General features: G+C 46.5%; 7 protein-coding genes and 1 long non-coding RNA gene across 13 annotated transcripts; 3 read left to right on the forward strand and 5 right to left on the reverse strand.

The window, feature by feature from the left end:
- Positions 1 to 49: 49 nt before the first annotated feature.
- On the reverse strand, positions 50 to 4704 carry LOC136199982 (uncharacterized). Its single transcript, XM_065990302.1, has 14 exons — positions 4620 to 4704; positions 4263 to 4408; positions 3980 to 3992; positions 3631 to 3708; positions 3445 to 3572; positions 3278 to 3394; positions 3153 to 3224; positions 2634 to 2754; positions 2498 to 2580; positions 2149 to 2439; positions 2043 to 2093; positions 1935 to 1997; positions 859 to 1870; positions 50 to 812 (listed from the first exon to the last, which is right to left on the reverse strand). The coding sequence occupies exons 1-14, from the start codon at positions 4702 to 4704 to the stop codon at positions 151 to 153; spliced, it is 2922 nt and encodes a 973-aa protein (XP_065846374.1). The 3' UTR covers positions 50 to 150.
- LOC136200114 (uncharacterized) lies at positions 3787 to 8153 on the reverse strand. The gene is made up of 9 exons (XM_065990455.1): positions 8068 to 8153; positions 7797 to 8009; positions 7691 to 7741; positions 7589 to 7642; positions 6500 to 7538; positions 5274 to 6453; positions 4620 to 5222; positions 4177 to 4408; positions 3787 to 4121 (listed from the first exon to the last, which is right to left on the reverse strand). The coding sequence occupies exons 1-6, from the start codon at positions 8122 to 8124 to the stop codon at positions 5792 to 5794; spliced, it is 2076 nt and encodes a 691-aa protein (XP_065846527.1). The 5' UTR covers positions 8125 to 8153; the 3' UTR covers positions 3787 to 4121; positions 4177 to 4408; positions 4620 to 5222; positions 5274 to 5791.
- Positions 8154 to 8191: 38 nt separating this feature from the next.
- LOC136200116 (ficolin-2-like) lies at positions 8192 to 11107 on the reverse strand. Its single transcript, XM_065990456.1, has 7 exons — positions 11091 to 11107; positions 10983 to 11036; positions 10217 to 10279; positions 10089 to 10160; positions 9922 to 10038; positions 8987 to 9872; positions 8192 to 8930 (listed from the first exon to the last, which is right to left on the reverse strand). The coding sequence occupies exons 3-7, from the start codon at positions 10217 to 10219 to the stop codon at positions 8278 to 8280; spliced, it is 1731 nt and encodes a 576-aa protein (XP_065846528.1). The 5' UTR covers positions 10220 to 10279; positions 10983 to 11036; positions 11091 to 11107; the 3' UTR covers positions 8192 to 8277.
- Positions 11108 to 11127: 20 nt separating this feature from the next.
- Positions 11128 to 18187, forward strand: LOC136200106 (uncharacterized). 5 transcript variants are annotated; one of them, XM_065990442.1, is made up of 15 exons: positions 11128 to 11437; positions 11484 to 11698; positions 11861 to 11984; positions 12444 to 12582; positions 12633 to 12689; positions 12743 to 13096; positions 13146 to 13219; positions 14516 to 14819; positions 14935 to 15154; positions 15204 to 15526; positions 15578 to 15727; positions 15784 to 16121; positions 16178 to 17278; positions 17332 to 17602; positions 17654 to 18187. In XM_065990442.1, the coding sequence occupies exons 8-15, from the start codon at positions 14601 to 14603 to the stop codon at positions 18080 to 18082; spliced, it is 3051 nt and encodes a 1016-aa protein (XP_065846514.1). In that variant the 5' UTR covers positions 11128 to 11437; positions 11484 to 11698; positions 11861 to 11984; positions 12444 to 12582; positions 12633 to 12689; positions 12743 to 13096; positions 13146 to 13219; positions 14516 to 14600; the 3' UTR covers positions 18083 to 18187. The 5 variants fall into 5 exon arrangements, with proteins under 5 accessions (XP_065846514.1, XP_065846516.1, XP_065846517.1 ...); XM_065990445.1 differs by lacking the exons at positions 11128 to 11437; positions 11484 to 11698 and having other exon boundaries at positions 11850 to 11984; positions 12743 to 12990; positions 13052 to 13096; XM_065990443.1 differs by lacking the exons at positions 11128 to 11437; positions 11484 to 11698 and having other exon boundaries at positions 11850 to 11984; positions 12743 to 12810; positions 12880 to 13096.
- LOC136200113 (uncharacterized) lies at positions 11687 to 14151 on the reverse strand. Its single transcript, XM_065990454.1, has 6 exons — positions 14050 to 14151; positions 13753 to 13980; positions 13650 to 13700; positions 13537 to 13599; positions 12464 to 13487; positions 11687 to 12417 (listed from the first exon to the last, which is right to left on the reverse strand). The coding sequence occupies exons 1-6, from the start codon at positions 14125 to 14127 to the stop codon at positions 11759 to 11761; spliced, it is 2103 nt and encodes a 700-aa protein (XP_065846526.1). The 5' UTR covers positions 14128 to 14151; the 3' UTR covers positions 11687 to 11758.
- A 60-nt stretch (positions 18188 to 18247) lies between the features above and the next one.
- On the forward strand, positions 18248 to 22730 carry LOC136200108 (uncharacterized). Of its 2 annotated transcripts, XM_065990447.1 has the most exons (10): positions 18248 to 18435; positions 18507 to 18708; positions 18860 to 19173; positions 19240 to 19389; positions 19441 to 19632; positions 19675 to 19769; positions 19837 to 20871; positions 20924 to 21206; positions 21254 to 22413; positions 22467 to 22730. In XM_065990447.1, exons 1-9 carry the CDS (start codon positions 18259 to 18261, stop codon positions 21620 to 21622), a joined length of 2817 nt encoding a protein of 938 aa, XP_065846519.1. In that variant the 5' UTR covers positions 18248 to 18258; the 3' UTR covers positions 21623 to 22413; positions 22467 to 22730. The 2 variants fall into 2 exon arrangements, with proteins under 2 accessions (XP_065846519.1, XP_065846518.1); XM_065990446.1 differs by having other exon boundaries at positions 19441 to 19769.
- On the reverse strand, positions 22041 to 24573 carry LOC136200112 (uncharacterized). Its single transcript, XM_065990453.1, has 6 exons — positions 24465 to 24573; positions 24172 to 24402; positions 24071 to 24121; positions 23958 to 24020; positions 22853 to 23900; positions 22041 to 22797 (listed from the first exon to the last, which is right to left on the reverse strand). Exons 1-6 carry the CDS (start codon positions 24540 to 24542, stop codon positions 22142 to 22144), a joined length of 2127 nt encoding a protein of 708 aa, XP_065846525.1. The 5' UTR covers positions 24543 to 24573; the 3' UTR covers positions 22041 to 22141.
- Positions 22726 to 25003, forward strand: LOC136200129 (uncharacterized). The gene is made up of 5 exons (XR_010673298.1): positions 22726 to 22784; positions 22835 to 23234; positions 23302 to 23614; positions 24161 to 24816; positions 24872 to 25003. It is a non-coding gene; the product is annotated as an uncharacterized lncRNA (long non-coding RNA).
- The last annotated feature ends 3 nt before the right edge of the window (positions 25004 to 25006 follow it).

Genomic DNA, 25006 nt, shown 5'->3' on the forward strand with positions numbered 1-25006 from the left:
CTGGTTTGCTGTGGTGAGGAAAGCGACGCAAGCGTCCAGGGCGTGGTAGGCACGAGGGTGGCTATTTTGTCGTTTATACCACTAACACAGACAATACATGTGCACGGACATCAAAAACTTCCTCAACGCGAGTTCCTCAACGCGAGTTCCTCATTGGTTTGCGCGAAATTTCATTTCAGTAAATTTTGCGCGGACTATTTCCCAAGTCTTCCACTCGAGGCCTTGGCGACCGTTCGATGAATATTTTCCGTTTAGATTTGAATGTTGCGGCGCCAGGCCATGGTACCACCACGCCCCAAAAAACGTTTCTGCATTGTGCCTACGGGAGGTGCCGTCATTGTCTAAATCTTTTGCGGAAAATTCCATCCCGCTGTGAAAGGTAAACGAGTCTCCCGCTGTTCCATTGTATCCAGACACTCTGAGAACGTATCGAGCACTTTCGTTTCCCACTGCAAAATCGTTGTACTTTGCGTAGGCCCTGTTTTCAGCTCCGTCTCCTAGTTCAATTCTAAGCTGATTGCCAGTTTTACTGAGTCCTAGCATCCAGTTCAGTTTATCTAGTCCCAGCCAAAATTCACTCTCCATATTTCCAAATCCCGTTTTATAATCTCTCCACTTGCGATAGAAGTCTACAGAGCCATCTTGTCTTCTTTGAAGCACTGTCCACCCACCCCCGTCAGTATCCATGTCGCAATAGACTTTGATTATTGAGGAACGAAATGCAGATCTCAATACCGTGTAAATACCGCTCTTTGCGTTTTCGTCATTTTTGAGTAAACATGAACACAAACAATCGGGTTTCAGGAGTAGCTCTAAAGAATCAGAGTCATTTGGGCAGTTTTGAAATAGGTCACTCACCAGCAAGGCTAGCTGACTGGGAATCCAATGGCACTTCATTGAAAAGATGATAAGGGTAGGATCGAAATTTCATCTCTGTGAATTTAAGGGATTCCCAGCTATTCTTCCACTGTCTCCAAGTAACGCCAGTTTGATTTTCTGTGGCAGAATTGAAATATTTCCCGTTCAGATTGACATGATGACAAATCCCACGGCTATGCATACGACTGTACCACCAAGCGCCGTTGTGACGTTTGGCGCAATTGTAGGACAGGCGATCATTATCTTCATCTTTTGTAGTGAACATCATTCGATTGTTGAGTTCAAAAGCATTTCCGGCGGTTCCCGAGTATCCGCCAATTCGTAGGGTATACTTACTGCTTGCATCGCTTACAAAGAATTCACTGTAAGTGGCATAGGCAGACTCATTCTTCCAGTCCTTTAGGTCAATTCGAAGTTCCTGTCCTTCGAGCTCCGCAAAATTCATCACCTCGTGAATGTTCTCCAGTCCAAGCCAAAACTCGCCCTGGACATCGCCGAAACCGTCTGCATAGTCATTCCATCCTTGGTAGAAATCTGTCGATCCATCTTTGCGTCTCTGAAATACTGTCCACCCTCCTCCATCGGTTTCCATGTCACAGTAGACAGATACAGGTTTGTTTTTAATTCCGTTGACAAAATAAATCCCACTTTTTGCCAAAGGAAATTTTTGAAGGATGCAGCTGCAGGAGCAATTGAAAGGAATTATGGAGTTTAAAGACTCGCTCGGTCCAGGTAAGCCCGGAATGCCTTGAGCTCCTTGTACACCTCTTTGCCCTTGAAATCCTCGGGGACCTTGGATTCCTTGAGGTCCTTGAAATCCTTGAGCACCTTTAGGTCCTTGATTTCCTTCAGGTCCTTGCAATCCTTGTTGTCCTTGAATCCCTCGAGGACCTCGGATGCCTTGCAGCCCCGTTTTCCCACGAGCTCCTTTTGGACCATTTGGACCAGTTAAACCGACGTCTCCCTTTGGTCCAGCTATTCCCTGGCTACCCTATAAAATATTATTTAGAAAACTTTAACGAAAGCATAACTTGAATTTTCTATTTTCTAAACACTTTTTGCCCCTCATTTCCGTCGGGTCCCTGAGGACCTCTAGGGCCCACTTTTCCTGGTGACCCCTGAAGGCAAGCATCAAATAAATAATTGGAATACAACAGTCAAACCTGCATTCCCTGCGTCTGTTTCCCGGGAGGTCCAGGAGATCCTTTTGGACCCTTAGATATAGTAGTATAATGCAACAAATAAACGCGTTCTCTGACGAAATCTAACTGGTGAGCCTTGCGGTCCTGTTGGGCCTTGCGGTCCTTCTGGTCCGCGCCGACCGCGCACTCCCTTCGGCCCTGGCTGGCCTTGCACACCGGGAGGTCCTGTCAAACCGGTTTGACCTTGAGTCCCTGGCACTCCGCGAAGGCCAATTGGTCCGCGAGGACCTTGCGGGCCTTTGCATGTACTGGCGCACTCTGTATGGATAGGCGTCTGCTCTGTAGGTGTCTGCTCTGTAGACATCTGCTCTTCTGTAAACGTCTGCCATGACTCTGTTAACGAGTGCTCTGTAGACGTCTGCATAAATAGTGTTTATAGTGTTTTTGTTGGGTCTAAACGACGTTCTTTGCCTTACAAAAGCAATAGAGGGAGCAAAAGACAGAGTGAGCAGTACGCCGACAATAATCGCTTGATTCTGGAGTGACAGCATCGTGTAAACTATGTTGGCCAATTTGAGAGCAACAAGAACTTATATACACTACCAGTCATACCGTATCTAAGACTAGGTGGCGTCTCCGTGCCAGAGCCGCACATAATCGTGACGTCATTCCAAGTCACGAGAAATTTGGCGTGGGCAATCCCAAAGGGAGTAACGAAATGTACGTGTAGGCCCTTAAAGTAGTTGGTACAATAGTAGGAAAGAAGATAAGACCAGATCATCGCGGTCAGATTAATGAAGAACGAAATCCCAGTACATTATAAACGCCGCTCTTTGCGTTTGCGTAAGCATGAACACAAACAATTAGGTTTCAGAAGTAACCGTAAAGTCAGCGATTCAGACAGCTATAGTATTTGTTCTCCATGTCGCAGTAGACAGAAGTGCGTTTGCTATTTGATTCCTTGACGACATAAACACCACTTTTAGCTGAAGGAAACTTTTGAAGAATGCAGCTGCAGGAGCTTTGAGAGGAAGTACATAATTCAAGTACGCAATTGTCTCAGTTGCTTGTGATCTAATAGTACTCCGGGCGGACCGGGAAGACCACGAGAACCTTTCAATCCTTGCAAACCCATTTCTCCTTTTTGACCTTGCGGCCCTGTTGGTCCTTATACTCCTTGACTACCTTTTGTGCCAAAGTTCCCTATAAATTTTGTTTATTTATTTATTATAAACTACAAATTCGCCACTTTGTACTTTGAGTCCCTGTACTCCCTGCTCTCCTTTTTGCCCCTGCTTTCCCTCTGAGCCTGCGGTTCCTTTTTGACCTTTGATACCTTGATTGCCTCTAGGACCAGATGGACCTAGTATACCCTGTACAAAAGTCAAGTTTCGTGTGAAATTTTAAATAGAACATTTTATACTTGTACTCCGCATGCAGGGTTTGAACTGTCAACCTGATAGCTTATTTCCCCTAGCTCGCTTTTCAAATTTCTGGTGCTGCTGGAATCTACTTGATCACGAATGGACGCCCCGTAAGCTGGCTTACGAGCTAGTTAAAATTGGAGTAAATATTCTCGGTTCAAAGGATCACAGTATAGAGAGCGTACTAGAGGCGGTTGGAAAACTGAATGCAGACCGAGGCGTTCGAATCAATACCGTATCCTTTGATTCCAATGATAAGTAAGCTATTTTTATATCAGCAGTCTATGCTCTTTACGTAACTGATTGCCCATCAGACAGACTAACGAATTCCTAAAGCAGCTTTCAACTTAGAACGAAGGAAGGTAAATCTTTATACGAATCATTGATTGTTTTAGTCAATGGTACTGTATGGAAGGTTTCATCGATGCGTCCGCGATAACAGGCAGAAAGGAGAAGAGACCCCAACGCCAATGCATCGAGGAGACGACCTACGCTCTCTGGCAAACGAAGTCCACAAGGCAAAACGGTTTCTACCTGAATCCCAATCCTACAGGTACTGCGTAAAAAATTTAAATTTTTCGTCCGTCCCTCTAACGAATATCGGGCAGAGAACTACTATTACCGACTAAGAAGCCAAAATAATCTCATGATGCTACAACGGCCTGCCGAATATTTCCTAAACGATAAAGAGCCATTATATCATACGAATTGCCAAAATTATTTCTATTTACCTGTATTCTACCAGAATCTCATCGTATCAATAACGCGGAGAGTCACAGGTGAGGACGTCAGAACCGCCGACAAGGTTTCGATCTACGCCAGTGAATTGACCCATTGAATGAGTGTCCGCTTTAGTGCACAGACGCGACCCGTAATTGCCTCGGACTACATTATCGTAAGGTTCGTCTTCGCGGTTGTAGAAATCGAGAATGAGATCAGCCGGAGAACGAAACTCAGCAACATCTAAAAAAGGGTACAGCATTATTATACTCTGGCCTATTTCCCTAGGACCCCTCCTCCGCGTTGGGTTCTGAAGGCATTGATTTTTTACTTAATCAGTCCATGCCAAGTCAAGTGGCAAGAAAACTCAAGCTACTCTTGCTTATCAGGAATTCTATCCGGATGCCTATCTCCAGATCTCTACTCGCTGCCACTGAATCTTCCTCTTTCTTACCTATAGTGATTCTTGGCATCAATCCAATTTCTATTACCACTATTAGCAGTTTGCTCAAATTTGCGTTGATCATGTCTTCAGCCATGTAGTGAAGAAGATGCAGTACAGCGATACAGGGAATTTCAAGTGTAGCCATCAAGCTTCCCGTATCGAGTCATTTCACTTGGACTTGAGCCACTTTGACGCCCATCAGTGAGGCCAAGACTCTTAACGCCATTTTCTGTTTTTTTATTGAATTCGACGTCCGTCAATGCCGGAAATAGGAGAGTCACGTAAGTGGTATTACCTTAGAAAAGAGAGGGCAGGTAATTAGGGAAATTGATAAATTATTGTTGTAACAATTGACCCATGACGCAAGTACCAATTTTTGCTTTTTTAGGTTCTGGTTCAACTTTCATTATCTGTATATTGACGTCAATTTGACTGACTCCATAGCCAAGTTTCTTTGCCAGAAACCGAGTATAGCCGTTTTGTTTCGCTCAAACTCTCGCTGGCATTCTTTCCCAGCAATAATGAGACGCACCCCATCATCGTCACCACCGCCATCCTGATCATCCTCACCACAGCTGTCACTCACATCAACAGCCATACGAGCATTCGCTTCTAAACGAGCTGTTTTATTACTTCTCGTGTACTTCATGCTGCATACTGTACCTCTGAGGTATTTGACTATGTAGCGTTGATTGGCTGCTTCCAAGGCACTGCAGAATCTCTCCACGTTGTTTACGCGCCTTGGTAGAATGTCCATCAACAATTTTTTACGTCTGTCCTTTCGCAATTCCATGTGAACGACTTCGTCGTACTCGTCGTCGTCGAGAACGTCCCGTTCGCAAAGACTGTCAAGAAAACGCGTCGACATAAAGTCGACGTTGTTTCCAAGATACACTAGGTGCGGTCGTATGAACGATGTCCAGTCGGCATGTGGATTTACGGAGCTTTCCACCGCCAGAGCCATCAAAATATACGGGCAAATCCTACGGGACAACAACCGTCAGAATTTGGGCTCTCCTTTGCTCTCCTCGCAGCCGTCCGAAGTCTCATTTGTTCTGGTTAGGAAAGGTATGCAAGCGTACAGGGCGTGATAGGCACAAGGGGGGCTCTTTTGTGTGTTTATACCAACATGCTCATGGCCAACGGACCTCTAACTTTGCCAAAGCGAGTTCCTATGCTACTCATTCGTTGGCTCGAAATTTCATTTCAGTAACTTTTGCATAAACTGTTTCCCAAGTCTTCCACTCAAGGCCGTCATAATTGTTTGATGAATAGTTTCCATTTAGATTTGAATGTTGAGGATTCCTGCCATAGTACCACCATGCTCCTGAAAACTCTACTGCATTGTGCCTAAAGAAAGTGCCGTCATTGTCTAAATCTTTTGTGGAAAACTCCATTCCGCTGTGATAGGTAAGCGAGTCTCCCGCTGTTCCACTGTATTCAGACACTCTAAGCACATACCGAGCACTTTCGTTTCCCACTGCGAAATCGTTGTACGTTGCGTAGGCCCTGTTATCAGTCCCGTCTCCTAGCTCAATTCTAAGCTGATTGCCAGTTTTACTGAGTCCTAGCATCCAGTTCAGTTTATCTAGCCCCAGCCAAAATTCGCTATTCATATTTCCAAATCCGGTTTTATACTCTATCCACTTGCGATAGAAGTCTACAGAGCCATCTTGTCTTCTTTGAAACACTGTCCACCCGCCCCCATCAGTGTCCATGTCGCAATAGACTTTGATTATTGAGGAACGAAATGCAGATCTAAATACCTTGTAAATACCGCTCTTTGCTTTTTCGTCGTTTTTAAGTAAACATGAACACAAACAGTCCGGTTTCAGAAGAAATTCTATAGAATCAGAGTTATTTAGGCAGTTTTGAAATAGGTCACTCACCAGCAAGGCTAGCTGATTGGGAATCTAACGGCACTTCATTGAAAAGATGATAGGGGTTGGATCGAAATTTCATCTCTGTGAATTGAAGTGATTCCCAGCTATTTTTCCATTGTCTCCAAGTAACGCCAGTTTGATTTGTTGTGGCAGAATTGAAATGGTTTCCATTCAGATTGGCATTATGGCAAGTAGTGCTGGCGTGCCTACGACTGTACCACCAAGCGCCGTGGTAACGTTCAGCGCAGTTGTATGACTGACGATCATTATCTCGATCTCTTGTAGTGAACATCATTCGATTGTTGAGTTCGAAAGCATTTCCAGCTGTTCCCGAGTACCCACCAACTCGTAGGGCATACTTACTGCTTGCATCACTTACAAAGAATTCACTGTAAGTGGCATAGGCAGACTCATTTCTCCAGTTCTTTAGGTCAATTCGAAGCTCTTGTCCTTCAAGCGCCACGAAATTCATTAACTTGTGAATGTTCTCAAGTCCAAGCCAAAATTCACCACGAGGATCGCCGAAGCCGTTTGTATAATCATTCCATCCTCGATAAAAGTCTACTGATCCATCTTTGCGTCTCTGAAATACCGTCCACCCTCCTCCATCCGTTTCCATGTCACAGTAGACAGATACAGGTTTGTTTCTAATTCCGTTGACAAAATAAGTGCCGCTTTTTGCTAAAGGAAATTTTTTAAGAATACAGCTGCAAGAGCAATTGAAAGGAACCACAGAATTTAAACATTCGCTGGGTCCAGGCAAGCCTGGAATTCCTTGGGGTCCTTGAACTCCTCTTGGCCCTTGCATTCCCTGAGTTCCTTGAAATCCTTGAGATCCTTGAGATCCTTGATCACCTTTAGGTCCTTGCAGTCCTTGGGGCCCTTGCAGTCCTTGAAGTCCTTGAATCCCTTGAGGTCCTGTAATCCCTTGAGGTCCTCGAATGCCTTGCAATCCCTTTTCTCCGCGGGTACCCTTTTGACCTTCTAGACCATTTAGTCCAGTGTCTCCCTTTGAACCGGCTGGTCCAGCTATTCCTCTGCTACCCTAAATATTAAAAAGTCTTTTGTAAACGTAAGGAGCAATGTCTATTGCACTTTTTCTCCTTGAGGTCCTTGGGGTCCTACAGGGCCCGCTTTTCCTGGTGGTCCCTGATAACAAGTATCAAGTGAATTAATAAAACGTCTAAACAGTCAAACCTGCAGTCCCTGCGCGTTTTTTCCTGGAGGTCCAGGAGATCCTTTCGGACCCTTACATGTGATTTAGAATGCAACAACGATTAAATGATTTGTAACGGAATCCTACCAGAGAGCCTCGCGGTCCTGCTGGACCTCGAAGTCCTTCTGGTCCGTGTGGACCGCGCAGTCCCTGTGGTCCTGGCGGACCTCGAGGTCCAGGCAAACCCGTCTGTCCTGGGGGCCCATGATGACCTGGCACGCCGGGAAAGCCCACCGGTCCGCGAAGGCCTCGCGGGCCTTCGCATGTAGAGCTGGCGCACGTCCCAAGCTCTGTAGGCGACTACATGAACGAAAGAACAGGAGAGTCTTTGTTGAAATATTGCGACTTTCTGCCTTACAGCAGCACGAGATAGCACAAGGAGGAGTGCAGTGATTACTGTTTGGTATGACAACATCTCGCAGACTGTTGGAGCGCAGAGAGAATTAATCGTGACGTCACTCCGGGTCACAAGAGAACTTGGCGTGGGCAGTCCGAAAACGAGTGCATAAAGGGACAACAACCGCTATTAGACTGAGGTATTAGCCATACAGTCATTACCAATGCATTATTAATCTGCTCTAAATTTCATTTCAGTAAATTTTGCATAACGTCCTTTCCAGGTTTTCCACTCAAGGCCACGACGATCATTTGATAAGTACTTTCCGTTTAGATTTGAATGTTGGGCATCAAGGCCAAGGTACCACCATGCACCCGTCAATAATTTTGCATTGTCTCCATGGCTAGTGCCGTCATTGTCTAGATCCTTTGTAGAAAACCACATTCCACTTTGATATGCAAGTGAGTCTCCTGCTGTCCCGCTGTATCCTGACACCGTAAGCTTGTACAGAGCAGTTGCGTTTCCGATTGTGAAGTTTTTGTACTTTGCATAGGCTCTGTTTTCAGTTCCATCTTCTAGCTCAATTCTAAGTTGATTATCAGTTCTGCTGAGGTCAAGCATCCAGCTTAATTTATCTAATCCAAGCCAAAATTCGCCATCTATATGTCCGAATCCGGTTTTATAATCTCTCCAGTTGCGAAAAAAATCTACAGAGCCATCTTGTCGTCTTTGGAAGACAGTCCACCCACCCCCATCAGTTTCCATATCGCAATAGACCTTGATTAATGAAGAACGAAATCCCAGTACATTATAAACGCCGCTCTTTGCGTTTGCGTCATTTTTGAGTAAGCATGAACACAAACAATTCGGTTTCAGAAGTAACCCTAAAGTCAGCGATTGAGACAGCTATAGTTTTTGTTCTTCTAAGCAGGCCACTCACCAGCAATGCTAGCGGATTGGGAATCTAATAGAACTTCGTTGAAGAGATTATACGTATACGATCGAAATTTCATTTCTGTGAATTGCAGTGTTTCCCAGTTCCTTTTCCAGCTTCTCCACGTAATTCCAGTTCGATCCTCTGTTTTGGATTTAAAGTATTTTCCATTCAGATTGCCGTAGTAGAAGTGGCGACGGTGCCACCAACCGCCAGGGCCGTTGTACGACCGGATATCGTTATCTTGATCTCTTATGGTGAATTTCACGAGGTTGATAGGATGAATAGAATTTCCAGCCGTTCCCGAGTATCCGCCAGCGTGTAGAGCGTATTTACTGTGTGAATCACCTACGAAGAATTCACTGTAAGTAGCGTAGGCGGACTCGCTTTCCCAGTCTGTTAGGTCAATTCGAAGTTCCTGTCCTTCGTAGACTTCAAGATTAATCAAACTGTGAATGTTTTCCAGTCCAAGCCAAAATTCTCCGTGGAGATCGCCAAAACCATTTGCATAATCATTCCATCCGCGATGAAAGTCTACCGAACCGTCTTTGCGCCTCTGAAATACCGTCCATCCTCCTCCATCCGTTTCCATGTCGCAGTAGACAGAAGTGCGTTTGCTTTTTGATTCCTTGACGACATAAACACCACTTTTAGCTGAAGGAAAATTTTGAAGAATGCAGCTGCAGGGGCACTTGAAAGGAAGTACATCATTCAAGTACGCAATTGTCTCAGTTGTTTGTGCATCTAATAGTACTCCGGGCGGACCGGGAAGACCACGAGAACCTTTCGATCCTTGCAAACCCATTTCTCCTTTTTGACCTTGCGGCCCCGTTGGTCCTTCTACTCCTTGACTACCCTTTGAGCCAGATGGCCCTACAGGGCCCAAAGTTCCCTATAAATTTTGTTTATTTATTATAAACTACAAATTCGCTACTTTGTACTTCGAGTCCCTGTATTCCCTGCTCTCCTTTTTGCCCCTGCTTTCCCTCTGAGCCTGCGGTTCCTTTTTGACCTTTGATACCTTGATTGCCTCTAGGACCAGATGGACCTAGTATACCCTGTACAAAAGTCAAGGTTCGTGCGAAATTTTAAATTGAACGTTTTATACTTGTACTCCTTGGGGACCCTTTTCTCCTTTCAGACCTTGCAGTCCGGTCTGGCCTCTTGTTCCTCGGTCTCCCTTGGGATACAAAAACTTAATAATTAAGATTTGAAGTAATAAGAAACAATTGTTACCATAAGCCCTTTTTGTCCTTGATCCCCTTTCTGGCCTTGAGGACCTGCTTTTCCAGGCGACCCCTGAGAGCGCAGATTAGATAAAACTAGATAATGATGGCCTTTCGTGAGCCATCATGGGATCCCCGAACACCCCCAGCACATTCTTATTACTCTAATTTTTGTAAAGTCCTTTTGCATAATTTGCATCGCACTGCCTAACCACGTGAGTTGGCATGCTTTATTTTCCGCAAAAGCCTACAATTAATTTGGCCTCTTATGTAAGCGTGACACAGAGCTATACCTCTCCTCACCCTAACCTCTGCCCCTTTGGATGATCGTGTCACGAGGCCCATTATTAGCTCGCAGTTGGGTTTGCGTGCTGCGAGCGCAGCTCGCAGCACGACAAACCCAACGTGCTCCTTTACCGCGTTCCCTTTATGAACGTTACTAATAAAGCTCATTTCTATGTGCCCGTTATGTTTAATAGTATTTATCCTCGATAATGTAGCCTGTATAATATGCCTACTTGTTCCTGAAATGTTTTGAACACAATCCGGGGTTCCTATCTACTGTGACGTCACCTTTTCGCTAGCAATTGTGTTCAAAATACGGGAGATTATGACATCACAATGAATGTGATGTCATAAAGGCATCTGTGTGTGTGATTGGCCTAAGAGCGATTGTGACGTGAGCGTTACCGACAGACAGACAGACAGACAAACACTTTCCGATTTTAGAGCCGCGCCCTGGTGTTCGGGGAATTATTATTTATCCACAGTCGAACTTTTTCTCTGTGTGCCTTTACTTCTCCCGGCGGTCCAGGAAAACCCCTCGGCCCCTTAGTAGTATAAAGTTGGTAGACCACATTTTGAGCAGTAAATATTAGTCTCACTTGCTCTCCTGGAAGACCACGTGATCCTTTCGAACCTCTTTGTCCTTCTGGTCCGTGCGGACCGCGTGACCCTGATGCTCCCGGCTGCCCTGCTGCCCCTGGACGTCCATCCAATCCAGGTCAGACCTGGCAAGCCCATTCGTCCAGGCGGCCCATGCAAACCAGGCACTCCGGGAACGCCAATCGGTCCTGGAAACCCTCTTGGGCCAACCAGTGTGTTGATCGCGCACTTATGGTGTGGTCCTGTGGCTGTAGACTCCTGTGGAGCCGAACGTCAGTGGGGTCTGTGGACTAGACGTTCACGGTACTACCGTAGACTTACGGCATCAGCCCGAGGATACGCCAAGGCAAGTATCACTCCAAAAACGATCGCTTGATTCATGTGAACTCTAGTGAAACTGTTCGCGTCGTCGAAAACTTATATACGCTAGCGATTCCGTGTCTAAGGCGGCATATAATAAAACGGAAACGCGGTCTGTGTTTTTCTTCCGTGTAACAAAAACAACGGAAGAGTCCCTTGAGATTCAAACGAAGGCTAGCGACCCTTTCCCCACACGAAGCGGATTTCGTATCGCAGGAGAGAGGAATGTGCACACAATATGCTTTAGGTGAGGATCGTCTATGATAATGATAGTCTAGACAATATACAGAGTTGACCAACGCGAGTTTCACTTTGTTCGAAATTTCATTTCAGTAAATTTTGCATGAAGTTTTTCCCAAGTCTTCCACTCGAGGCCTCGGTGACCGTTCGATGAATAGTTTCCATTTAGATTCGAGTGTTGAGGGGTCCAGCCAAGGTACCACCATGCCCCTGATAAATCTGCTGCATTGTGCCTACGGGCGGTGCCGTCATTGTCTAAATCTTTTGTGGAGAACTCCATTCCGCTTTGATAGGTAAGCGAGTCTCCCGCTGTTCCACTGTATTCAGATACTCTAAGCACATACCGAGCACTTTCGTTTCCCACTGCGAAATCGTTGTACGTTGCGTAGGCCCTGTTATCAATCCCGTCTCCTAGTTCAATTCTAAGCTGATTTCCAGTTTTACTGAGTCCTAGCATCCAGTTCAGTTTATCTAGCCCCAGCCAAAATTCGCTATTCATATTTCCAAATCCGGTTTTATACTCTATCCACTTGCGATAGAAGTCTACAGAGCCATCTTGTCTTCTTTGAAACACTGTCCACCCGCCCCCATCAGTGTCCATGTCGCAATAGACTTTGATTATTGAGGAACGAAATGCAGATCTAAATACCTTGTAAATACCGCTCTTTGCTTTTTCGTCGTTTTTAAGTAAACATGAACACAAACAATCGGGTTTCAGAAGAAATTCTATAGAATCAGAGTTATTTGGGCAGTTTTGAAATAAGTCACTCACCAGCAAGGCTAGCTGATTGGGAATCCAATGGCACTTCATTAAAAAGATGATAAGGGTAGGATCGAAATTTCATCTCTGTGAATTGAAGTGATTCCCAGCTATTTTTCCATTGTCTCCAAGTAACGCCAATTCGATTTGTTGTGGCAGAATTGAAATGTTTTCCGTTCAGATTCGCATTATGGCAAATATCGCTGGTGTGCCTACGACTGTACCACCAAGCGCCGTGGTAACGTTCAGCGCAGTTGTATGACTGACGATCATTATCTTGATCTCTTGTAGTAAACATCATTCGATTGTTGATTTCAAAAGCATTTCCAGCTGTTCCCGAGTAGCCGCCAACTCGTAGGGTATACTTGCTGCCTGCATCACCTACAAAGAATTCGCTGTAAGTGGCATAGGCAGACTCATTTCTCCAGTTCTTTAGGTCAATTCGAAGCTCTTGTCCTTCGAGCACTGCGAAATTCATCATCTGGTGAATGTTCTCAAGTCCAAGCCAAAATTCGCCACGAGGATCGCCGAAGCCGTTTGTATAATCATTCCACCCTCGATAAAAGTCTACTGATCCATCTTTGCGTCTCTGAAATACAGTCCATCCTCCTCCGTCGGTTTCCATGTCACAGTAGACAGATACAGGTTTGTCTTTAACAATTCCATTGACGAAATAAATACCACTTTTTGCCAGAGGAAATTTTTGAAGGATGCAGCTACAGGAGCAATTGAAGGGGACTAAAGAGTTCAAAGATTCGCTTGGTCCAGGTAAACCTGGGATTCCTTGAGGTCCTTGTACTCCTCTTGGCCCTTGAACTCCTCGAGGACCTTGGCTTCCCTGAGATCCTTGATATCCTTGAGCACCTTTAAGTCCTTGATTTCCTTGAGGTCCTTGTATTCCTTCGTGTCCTTGAATCCCTTGAGGTCCTCGGATGCCTTGCAGTCCCTTTTCTCCGCGGGTTCCCTTTTGACCTTTTGGACCAGTCAAACCGACGTCTCCTTTTGGACCGGTTGGTCCAGCTATTCCCTGGCTACCCTATAAATGATAGCTATTTAGAAAACTATACACGCAATTTTCTAAACACTTTTTGTCCTGGATTTCCTTGGGGTCCTTGAGGTCCTGTAGGGCCGGCTTTTCCTGCTGGTCCCTGTGATGGCAAGCATCAAATATATGATCAGAATATCTTAACGGTCAGACCTGTATTCCCGGCGTTTTTTCTCCCGGAGGTCCAGGAGATCCTTTTGGACCCTTAGATACGAGTATAGTCGAACAATAAAGCAAGTTTCTATTGAAATCTCACTGGGGAGCCTCGAGGTCCCGATGGGCCTCGTAGTCCTTCTGGTCCATGCGGGCCGGGCGGTCCCTGTGGCCCCGGTTTTCCTCTCACACCGGGAGGTCCTGCCAAACCTGGCAAACCCGTTTGACCTTGAGGCCCATGGTGGCCTGGCGCTCCGGGAAAGCCAATTGGTCCGCGAGGACCTCGCGGGCCTTCGCATGTATTGGCGCACTTTGTCTGCTCTGTAGGCGTCTGCATAAATAAACAGAAAAAGACGTATATAATATTTTTGTTGGGACTAAGTGCAACGCTCTGTCTTACAACAGCAGCAGAAGAAGCAAAAGGCAGAGTAAGCAGCACTCCAACAATGATCGCTTGATTCGTTTGGCTTGACAACATTGCGTAGAATGTTTGGCCAATTTGAAAGCGACAAGAACTTATATACGCTAGTCATTCCGTATCTAAGCCTACTTAGCCTAAATGGCTTCCGTACCCAGTTCCGTACATAATGACGTCATTCCGGTTACAAAAAGCAGCCCTAATGCTCCGTACATAACCGTGACGTCTCTCCGGGTCACAAGATAATAAATTTTGCGTGACAAGTGGGAAAGATTAATCATGTCTCAAAACAACGGCAATGTGTAGAAATACGTGTAGCTCTCACTAACAATAGTTGGTCAATAATTAATTATTGGAGCCAGATATGACCCATTCAGCGTGGTAGGATCGCTGTATGACTCATTCCTTCTGCTCACACGCGCCTATCTTATGTCACTTGCTGTTTTAGGGACTTGCGTATGATCACGCGATCAATTTATAGTCTTCTTCACTGGCACAACTTGTCACAGTGATACACCCGCGTTCGCTCGACAATGACAGAATCGCAGCCAATGAAATCGAGCAAAAGGACAGCAGCCACTGCACTGCCGTCAGTCGAGGAAGTCGTCAACATGCCCTTACAGGAAGCAATGGACTGGTTGTCAAAGCTTAAGGTCAACTGTGAAGTGGAAGACATAGAAACGGTTTTACAATGCAGAGAAAGACTACTTCATATACTGAAAGAGAACGGAGTAAGAGGAGAAAGTCAACCGGTAAGATGAGAAGAGGAAGGGAGGGGCAGGTCTCGTGGTGTGGTGACCATGGGTCTCCGTCACGCGACGGCATGCCGATGAGATAAGACTTACAGGCTTCCTTTTCTAATCTAAGGTGCTCAAGTTTGCTGCTCACTCAGTCGAGCTATTCAATAAGAAACGCACGCTATTCGAACATCTCATCGATACAATTCGAAATTTCGTCAACAGCGACAGAATACATCCTCTTCTACGAGATCTGGGAATTTTGGAGACAAGAGCATGGATGAGCGACGCTGACTTCCAAGCGGCAAAAGAATCGTGCACAAGAGGAAAACCAATGGTGCTAGTGGCAGGTAAGAAGAAAAAATACATATAACTTATGACGTAATCTTTTCCTTCTAGGACCTACGTCCTCCGGCAAGAGTACCCTTGTCAATGCTCTCCTTGGACGGTCCGTGCTTCCGACGTCGCACAACGCAACGACGTCGACTCTGTGCGAAATCAAGCAGGGCGTCGAGATGAAAGCCGTCATGCATCTGGAAACGCGTCACGGCGAGGCGGGCGACGTCACCGTCACGCACAGCGAGCAGTTGCTCAACATCGAAAGCGAACGAGAGCGAGAGGAGTTCGTTGCTCTCGTTAATCCGGAACGAGGGGAGTTGACTGGAACGAAAGCGACGTCGTGCAATCGAGCGGAAGTGTATTGGCCGTCAAAGTTCTTGCAGGTTTGATAAAATGATTCTCTAGAGGACGTTGAAGGTGAAATTCTTTTGCAGGCGTTCACTTTGATCGATAGTCCTGGAGTGACGGAGAACGACGACTTGTCGCCCGCTTCGCGTCAAATCACAGAACGATGTCAACGAGATACGGCATGCGGTTTCATGTACGTCATCGATGCAACTCAGTCGGCAGAAGTCGGCGCTCAAGTAAAGAGACGCTCGCTTTTTCATCAGCCACGAATGCACTTTTTTATTCTTTTGAGGTCGGCGGTCTTTTGGCTGCTATGGCTCGAGGAACGAAGACTTCTCCTCCAGCTGACTCGGCCTTGTTCGTGCTCAACAAATGGGATAAATTTCTCGAGCAGTACCGGGGCAAAAACTCCAGGGAAAAGGCGTCGAAGGAGTACCTGGATAGGCTCTACTACGAACTGGGACGACGCTGGAGAGGATTCAAGTCCTATCAGGTGATCAAGATGAATTCCAAGTTGGCTGGATTGGCTCAGGAACTCGGCGTGCTGACCGACGACATGAAAAATCTCTGCGAAGGCATATCAAAAGTTCTGCCGAGAGGAATGAATAATATGATATTGAGAGCTTTAAAGTAAGTGAAGGCATCAGTTTACGGAGAATTCCAGTTCAATGTTTCTGTCCGTATAGGAAGCCCATTGATCTCTTGGACTACATCGAGCAATCGATTGAAGGAACTCTGCGCGAATTCAAGCTGCCTGAAGACCAGAGAACGCGCAAACGAGACGAAAATGCCAAGCGTTTAGCCAACTTTCAAGAGTCGCTTGCCACCGGCAAAATGGCCCAACTGCGACGTCAAATCGACGACAGAATCGACGCTCTGACCGACGACGTAGCCAGGCATCTCCAGGCAAACGAAACGATACACAAAGCGCTGGATTGGGACACGATGAGCAGCGACACGAAGACGAAGAGTCTCTTCGACGAACGCGAAGTGAAGGAACTCGTCAGTAACCGCCTCGCCAAAACGATATGCCAAGACGCCAGAATCAGCAAAGTGAGACACGAAATCGGCGAACAACTGGGCCCCCAAGTGGAAGAAGAGATTCAGCGTCTCGTCTCTTTTCGCTCGGAGATATTCACGGCGAAACCGTCGCTTTCGCCGACGAAAGACGACGACGCACTGCCAAACGACGCGACGTCGGGCTACAGCGCCGCTCAGGTCGTCGGAATGATCGTCGCCGCTCCTCTTATGCTCGCCGTTGCGCCCATCGCCGCGCCCATCTACGGCATCGTCAAGCTCATAAAACTCATTCGGGATCGCAACTTCCGCAAAGTCGTCGAGACGGCGTACAAAGAAGCCCTCAAAGACGTTTGCGTCGCGTCGAAGAGCCAGCTGCGCGAGAGCGTCAAGACCGCTGTCTTGACGAGAAGCTTGACGGCGCGAATCGTCTACGATGACTTTGAGCGCATAGTGAAGGAAGTCGATGCCGAGCTGACGGCACGCGCTCAACGACGACAGCAGGATTTGCCCAAGTACAAGGATCTCTTGTCGCTGTGCAAGAAAACGATTGGGCTCGCGTCGACGTTCATGCTCGAGCTCGGCATCGAGGATTACGTCGAGACCGACATCGTGTGGCCCACCCCGCGCATTCCCGTCGACTCGGGCGTGTTTGGCGAGGTATTCAAGATCGGGTTGGCGAGAAAGAAGGAAGTCGCTTTGAAGGTTCTCAAGGATTCTATCGATGAGGGAAATGCAGAGGAGTTCCTTCGAGAGCTCGTCATCAGCAGGTAGATGCATGCAAGAAATGTGCTGTTATCTGACTTTCTCTCTCTGTACCTAGGAATTTGACTGGGAAGGATAGCTACGTAGTGGAATTCTACGGTCTCGTTCGAGTTCAGCAGTCGCCTCTGAAGCTCGCTCTTGCGTTTGAGTGGTGCAACGGTGGCAATTTGGCTGACGAAATGTTTGAACCGAACAGTCTGTTTGTGCCCGGCCGGAAAGCAGGCGGATATCTATCTGCGAGACGAATTCTATTTCAGATCTTTTCCGGCGTTATGTTTCTGCACAGCGAGAAATTGGTGCACAGAGATATCAAGCCAGAAAATATATTGGTGAGACAAACTTGACAATAAAAGAAAATTTTTATTGATTGTTTTTCTTAGCTCACAACTGCCAAGGAAGTTCGAATAGCCGACCTGGGTCTTGCCAAAGATCTCGAGGAGATCACAGGAACCCAGTGTGGCACAGTTCTCTACATGGCACCTGAAGTGATGACGAAGAATGCCTACGGAACGCCAGCGGACATCTTCAGCGTCGGCATCATCATGTGGGAGCTCTGGCACGGCGAACGAGCCTACGTCAATTCTGGCGACTCCACTCTGGGTCACCCGGCTCGTTTCGCTATGAAAGTGCTGAGTGAGAATTTCCGACCTCCTGGCTTTGCTGCGGCGGAGTACAGGGGCCAAGGTCCAAATCCGGATGATGCTGCCGTTGATTGGTCGCAGTTGATGACCAAGTGTTGGGATTCGAATTCTTCAAGTAGGCCCACTGCGAAAGAGGCCCGTGCCATCGTGGAGAAAATGCCAAAGTAGCTGCCTGCTTACTTTGCAATAATTTCTCCGAAATGACTTTTTTATGTTAGACTACTCCCCTCTCCCCTCCCGGTAAATTTCTGTTCAACGTTGCTTTTATCGTCAGCCGTTTCCCTCGATGGGCGCACGTGGGAACATGCATATGCGCGCGCTACAGCCTTTGACTTACGGGCGAAATGCAGTCAAACGATCTTCCTCCGATCGAAAATATCGTTCTCATGCCCCTCCACAAAGCGATCGCCTTACTCGCGCGTCTCGACGAGGAAAGCGACGATGTTTCCACGAGATCGCAGTGCGTTGAAAGGCTTCTCGAGATTTACAGAGATAAGGGAATACGACAAACGAGCCCACCCGTAAGAGCGTCCTCATGATGGGGCTGTGACAACGTGCTTACTATCATTTGTCATGCTCTCCCTCCCCCAAGGTATTGACGCAAGTCGTGGAGACGACAGCGCCGTTCGAGGCCAAATGGGAGGATCTGAGACGCAACCTTGCCGCAATCAAAGACTTTTTCGACAGCGAAGAATCGCGCAGATGTTTGAACGAACTCGGACGTGACGTCACTAAGCAGATGGACAATTTTCAAGAGGCTGGGTCGCTTGAAAGGCTCGTGTTGCTGGTTGCAGGTAAGCACGAAGGCGCCAACTAGATTTGCTGCGCGTTTGCTTTTTTGTACGCTAAAATAGTTTTGGAAGGATCTAGATATCCTTCTTTGCTTGAGAGCTTGCTCTCCAATTGTCATTGCTTTTTTTCATGACATTGTTTTTTTTGTTTTAGGAACCACTGCTTCTGGTAAGAGTACACTTATCAATGGTCTTCTTCGAATCGATTTACTTCCAACTGGTCACAACGCTACAACGTCCGTTTTGTGTGAAATCAAGTGGGGACCGGCCAAAGAGGCCGTCATCTATCTCGCATCTCCCTCTGACACTGACACGTTTGATGAAAGAGAAAAGCTGAAACTTTCGTTAGAGAAAGAGGAAGACTGCAAGACGTTTGCTTCGTATGTCAGCTGTAATAGAGCGGCGTCAGATTCCAGTCAGCCTGTCTGCTATAAAGTGGAGGTCTTCTTGCCTTTGGACTTCCTAAAGGTAAGCAAGCAACAGACAAGAGATAGATATACATGTATAAGGTATGCAAGGATTGATTGTTTTTAGAAACTTACGATAATTGATAGTCCGGGTGTTTCTGAGGCCGACGAATTATCTCCTGCCTCGCGGAAAATAACCGAAGAGTGTCAAGCAAACACGCCCTGTCACCTTATTTACGTTATCAACGCAGAGGACGCAGCAGAAGTTGGAGCTCAAGTATAAAAGAAAATCCCAAGTCGCTGGCGCTTTCATATACTGAGATTTTAGGTGGGAGGTTTGCTTGTGGCCATGGCAAGGAAGAGAAATAGCCAGCCTTCCATTCTTTTCGTTGTCAACAAGTGGGATCGGTTTCTTGATAAGTTTTCGTCCGGTTCGAAGCGGGTGGAAGAAGAAGAAAAATATTTTAAACGACTATACGGCGAGTTGAAGCAACGATGGAAAGACTTCGAGCCCAGTCAGGTAATAAAAATGAATTCCCACATAGCGGGTATAGCCCATCAGCTCGGCGCGGTGACAAGCGACATGGAACGGCTGCGTGACGCAATAAGCAAGACTGTCGTCAACGGAACAAAGCAGAAAATAATGAAAGCTCTTAGGTAGACCGTACAATGCATTTAATTGTCAAGACTTTTCTCTCAACTATTGTTTCCGTTTTTTTTGCAGAAAGCCAATGGAATTACTCGAGAATACGGAACAGATTATAGACGCAACAGTGCGTCGATCGCGACTGTCCGATAAAGAAAGGAAGGAAGATTTAGAGAGAAAAGTTGCCGAGTTGGAAAAATTTAGGTCATCAGTCACCGGTGGTAAAATAGCTCGTTTGCGCACGCAACTCGACGATCGTATCGATGGTGCCGTCAAAGAATTGCGCGCGACTTTGCTGGAAGATAAGAACGTTAAAGAGGCTTTGAAGTTGGGCAAGTCGACCGAAGCTCAAGCTCTACTTGATGAAGGCGACCTAAAAACGTTCATTGATCTTCGATTGGAGAGAACGGTAACTAATCACTCATCGGTCAAAGAACTCAAAGAGGCAATCGAGTTTCACCTTGGACCCATGACCAGTGCGGAAATGACGGCACTCGTGTGCTTTGCGTCGAGTGTGTTTCCTAACGTTCTTCCTATACCTTTGGAAGAAACTGATCTCGAAAAAAGCGCTTTTCAAAAAAGTGCATCTGGCTTTGAAGCCGGCATAGCAAAAAGCCGTTCTTCGTCTTTCTTTTCCGGCATCACTAAACTCGTTCGCCGGAAGAAAATTCGCAAATCTCTGGAAAGCGAATATCGTGAAGCCGTCAAGACGAAGTTACGGCCGACAGTTGTACGAACGATCGCCCAAAAGAGCCTCGCAGCGAATCATCTACGAAGAGCCACGACGCTGATCGACGACCTCAACAATGAGCTGTCCTCGTGGCAGAAAAGTTATAAAACGGAAGACTTGGAGAAGTACAAAGACGTGCAGTCCAATTGCAAGAAGCTGATATCTCGCGCATCTTCCTATTTGCTGGAGCTCGGCGTCGAGGACTACACGGACAAAGACGTCATCTACCTGGACGATTGCACATCGATTGCAAGAGGTCAGTTTAGCCGAGTTCGCAAGGTTGAACTGAAGCCAATTAAAATGAAAGCTGCACTGAAAATTTTTAACGAGCCAATCGGTAGTAGCACGTCGACGAGCATGGTACGCGAGTGGAATTGCTGCAGGTAAATAAGAGGAGTACGTAGCAGAAATTCAACGAGACTTTTTGTGTTGTAGAAAGCTTGAGAGGAAGAAGAATTCACATCTCGTAGAATTTTACGGACTCGTCAGTCTAGGCGACTCTCCTGCTTCTCGTCAAATTGGGCTGGCTTTCGAGTGGTGTAGCGGAGGCACTCTCGCACGCGAAATTTACGCGATGAAAACCGGTGCGTCATCGCCGGGTCGAACGTCGACTGGGTACACTGTTTGCGTACGGCTGATTGCGGAAATCGTTTCTGGCGTCGCATTTTTGCACGATGAAGCTTTAGTGCACAGGGATCTGAAACCGGAGAATATCTTGGTAAATAGTCCGAGAAATTTTATGTTTTATTGATTCTGTTCCTGTAGCTTACAACGGATAAGAAAGTCAAAATAGCCGATTTTGGTCTTACAAAAGACGTTGAGAGAATTACAGGCTCTTACGGCGGTACTGAGTACTATATGGCGCCAGAAGTTCAAAGAGAAGAGCCTTATGGTTTTCCAGCTGACGTCTTCAGCATTGGTATCATAATGTGGGAGCTGTGGCAGGGCGAGAGATGTTACACGAACAATGACCAGTCTCCACCAAAAGGCTTTAGTGAGCCTACAGGAGACTTTGCAGTAGCTCAGCCAAACGCTTTTGACTCGTGGAGAGAACTGATGGAGCGGTGCTGGTCATCTCAACCATCAGATCGTCCATTGGCCAGAGAAATTTATAAAATTGTCAGTGAGTGGTAATTTGGTAAGACAATTGATCTTTTCATTTTATCAGGTTTTTGCAGGCACGTTGATAATTAGTCGCTTTTTCTGTTTATTTATATCAACCCTTGCAGAAAACGGGAGAGCGTCCGTCTAGCAGCGTCTTTTGACTTGTGTAGGCCAAGTTGAACTGACGAAGGTCATCATGCAGGCGGCAGCTCATGACTTGTCCACGCTTCCAACTTCAGCGACAAAGAGACGTCGTCCTGTACATCACTGTGGCAGCGTTTGACCTACGTCGACAGCTTCTTCTACTAGTAAAGGGTTGACCACGCGATATTGGTCATTTTCCTTCTAAAAATGGCGTGATGACACCGAGAGATCATGACTAAGCCATGCACTTCTGTCTTCAGTGTGCTCACTGTGCTGCCAGCTAGGCCTGGCAGCCAGGTAGATCACTGGGTGTAAAGCTACATTGATTTCACGATCTGTCAACGCGCAAGTGAGCTTACTGTGCACTAAAAGCAGAACTGAATTTATTTGCAGTGTAAGGAGTTTCTACCAATTTGCTCGAAATTTCATTTCGGTCATTTTTGCATTTTGGTCATTATTCCATGTTTTCCAGCGGAGGCCACGATAGTCAGTTGCAGAATAGTTACCGTTCAAATTTGACTGATGACAATAGCTGTACCACCATGCACCTGTAAACCTTGTTGCACAGCTGTTCAATGAGTTGGCATCATTGTCTTGATCTTTTGCGGAGAACATGCGTCCATTGTGAAAACTGAACAGCGAGTCTCCCGCCGTTCCACTGTATCCAGCCACGTTAAGTCTGTACTTGGTACTTTCGTTTCCTACCATAAAAGTATTGTATTTTGCGTAGGCTTTGTTTGCAATTCCGTCTCCCAACTCAATTCTAAGTTGATTGCCAGTTCTGCTAAGGCCAAGCATCCAGCTCAATTTATCTAATCCAAGCCAAAACTCGCCATTCATATTTCCGAACCCGGTTTTATAATCTCTCCACTTGCGATAGAAGTCGACAGAGCCATCTTCTCTTCTTTGGAAAACCGTCCACCCGCCTCCGTCGGTATCCATATCACAGTAAATCTTGATTATTGATGAACGAAATCCCAATACAGAATATGTGCCGCTCTTTGCGTTTGCGTCATTTTCAAGCAAACACGAGCACAAACAATTCGGTGTTAGCAAATACTCTAAAAGGTGTTTTCTTGGCTATATTGTGATATTAAGTATATTTAGGTTACTCACCAGCAAGGCTAGCTGATTGAGAATCCAAAGGCACTTCGTTGAAAAGATTTATGGGATAGGATCGAAATTTCATCTCCGAAAATTGAAGTGCTTCAAAACCTTTCCAGTGTCTCCACGCAATAGCAGATTGATCACCTGTAATACCGGATTTGAAATACTTTCCATTTAGGTTGGCGTTGAAACAAATACGGCCGTCCTTACTACCGTACCACCAAGCGCCATGATGTTGTTTGGCGCAGTCGTTAGACCGGCGATCATTATCATGACCCTTTGTGGAAAATTGCCTTTTATTGCTGGATTCAAAGGAATTTCCAGCTGTTCCCGAGTATCCGCCAACTTGCAACGTATAGTTGCTGCGTGCATCACCTACGAAGAATTCGCTGTAAGTAGCATGAGCAGACTCATTTTTCCAGTTCTTTAAGTCGATTCTAAGTTCATGTCCTTCATAGACTTTCATTATCGTGTGAATGTTCTCCAGTCCGAGCCAAAATTCACCGAGGAGAGAAAGATCACCAAAACCATTTGCATAGTCATCCCATCCGCGATAGAAATCTACTGATCCATCTTTGCGTCTTTGAAAGACCGTCCACCCTCCTCCATCCGTTTCCATATCACAATAAACAGAGACAGGTTTTCTTGTGATTCCTTTGACAAAATAAACACCACTTTTAGCTGAAGGAAATTTTTGAAGAATGCAGCTGCAGGAGCAATTCAATGGAATTACAAAATCCAAATAATCAATCATATGTTGTTGGGACCCAGGTAAGCCCGGAACTCCTTGAAGCCCCTGGACTCCTTGAATCCCTTGAGCTCCTTTGAGTCCTTGAACTCCTCGGGGACCTTGAATTCCTTGAATTCCTTGAGATCCTTGAACGCCTTTAAGTCCTTGATTTCCGTGAGAGCCTTGCAATCCTTGAGGTCCTTGAAACCCTTGAGGTCCTTGGTCACCTTTCAGCCCCTTTTCCCCACGGGCTCCTTTAGGACCTTGCGGACCAATTAGTCCAATGTCTCCTTTTGGACCGGTTGGTCCCACTATTCCCCGGCTGCCCTATAATGTTAATCGTTTAGAAAATTCTTAACGTAGTGAGCAGAATCTTCTACTCACTTTTTGTCCTTGATTTCCTTGGGGTCCTTGAGGTCCTGTAGGGCCTGCTTTACCCGGTGGTCCCTGTGATGGCAAGCATGAAATAGATTACATACGAGAACATCTGAACATACCTGCGTTCCGCGTCCATTTTCTCCTGGAGGTCCAGGAGCTCCTTTTGGGCCCTTACATAGAAGAAGTCAACGATGATAAACATCTTTTAGTGGATTCTCACTCGCTCTCCGTGTGGGCCTCGCGGTCCTAATGGGCCTCGCGGTCCTTCTGGTCCGTGAGGACCACGCTGTCCTTGCTGCCCTGGATCACCTCGCGGTCCGGGAGCTCCTGCCAAGCCTGGCAAACCCGTTTGTCCTGGTGACCCGTGCAGACCTGGTACTCCTGGAAAGCCGATCGGTCCTCGAAGACCTCGAGGACCTTCGCATGTCACGTCGGCGCACACTGGAGACGACTGCATAGACAAGAAAGAGGTAATGAGTGTCTTCTGTTGGTGCCAAGCAAATTCTGCCTTACAGCAGGCCGAGGAGTGGCAAGAATGGAAGAAAGCGATGTGAGAAGCACTCCAACATTGGCAACTGGGTGTGAAAGCATCTTGCAAAAAATTCTTGTTCGGTTGCGATGTTTGGGACAGTGCGTAGCGCGCGCGGGACCAAACACAAGGCTATAAAACGGAAGACGTGGAGAAGTACACGGACAAAGACGTCATCTACCAGGACGATTGCACATCGATTGCAAGAGGTCAGTTTAGCCGTGTTCGCAAGGTTGAACTGAAGCCAATTAAAATGAAAGCTGCACTGAAAATTTTTAACGAGCCAATCGGTAGTAGCACGTCCGCGAGCATGGTACGCGAGTGGAATTGCTGCAGGTAAATAAGAGGAGTATATACGTAGCAGAAATTCAACGAGCCTTTTGTGTTGTAGAAGCTTGAGAGGAAGAAGAATTCGCGTCTCGTAAAATTTTACGGACTCGTCAGCCTAGGCGACTCTCCTGCTTCGCGTCAAATTGGGCTGGCTTTCGAGTGGTGTAGCGGAGGCACTCTCGCACGCGAAATTTAC

This window comes from Oscarella lobularis, chromosome 2 (assembly GCF_947507565.1).
Source record: "Oscarella lobularis chromosome 2, ooOscLobu1.1, whole genome shotgun sequence".
In the NCBI taxonomy this organism is placed as follows: domain Eukaryota; kingdom Metazoa; phylum Porifera; class Homoscleromorpha; order Homosclerophorida; family Oscarellidae; genus Oscarella; species Oscarella lobularis.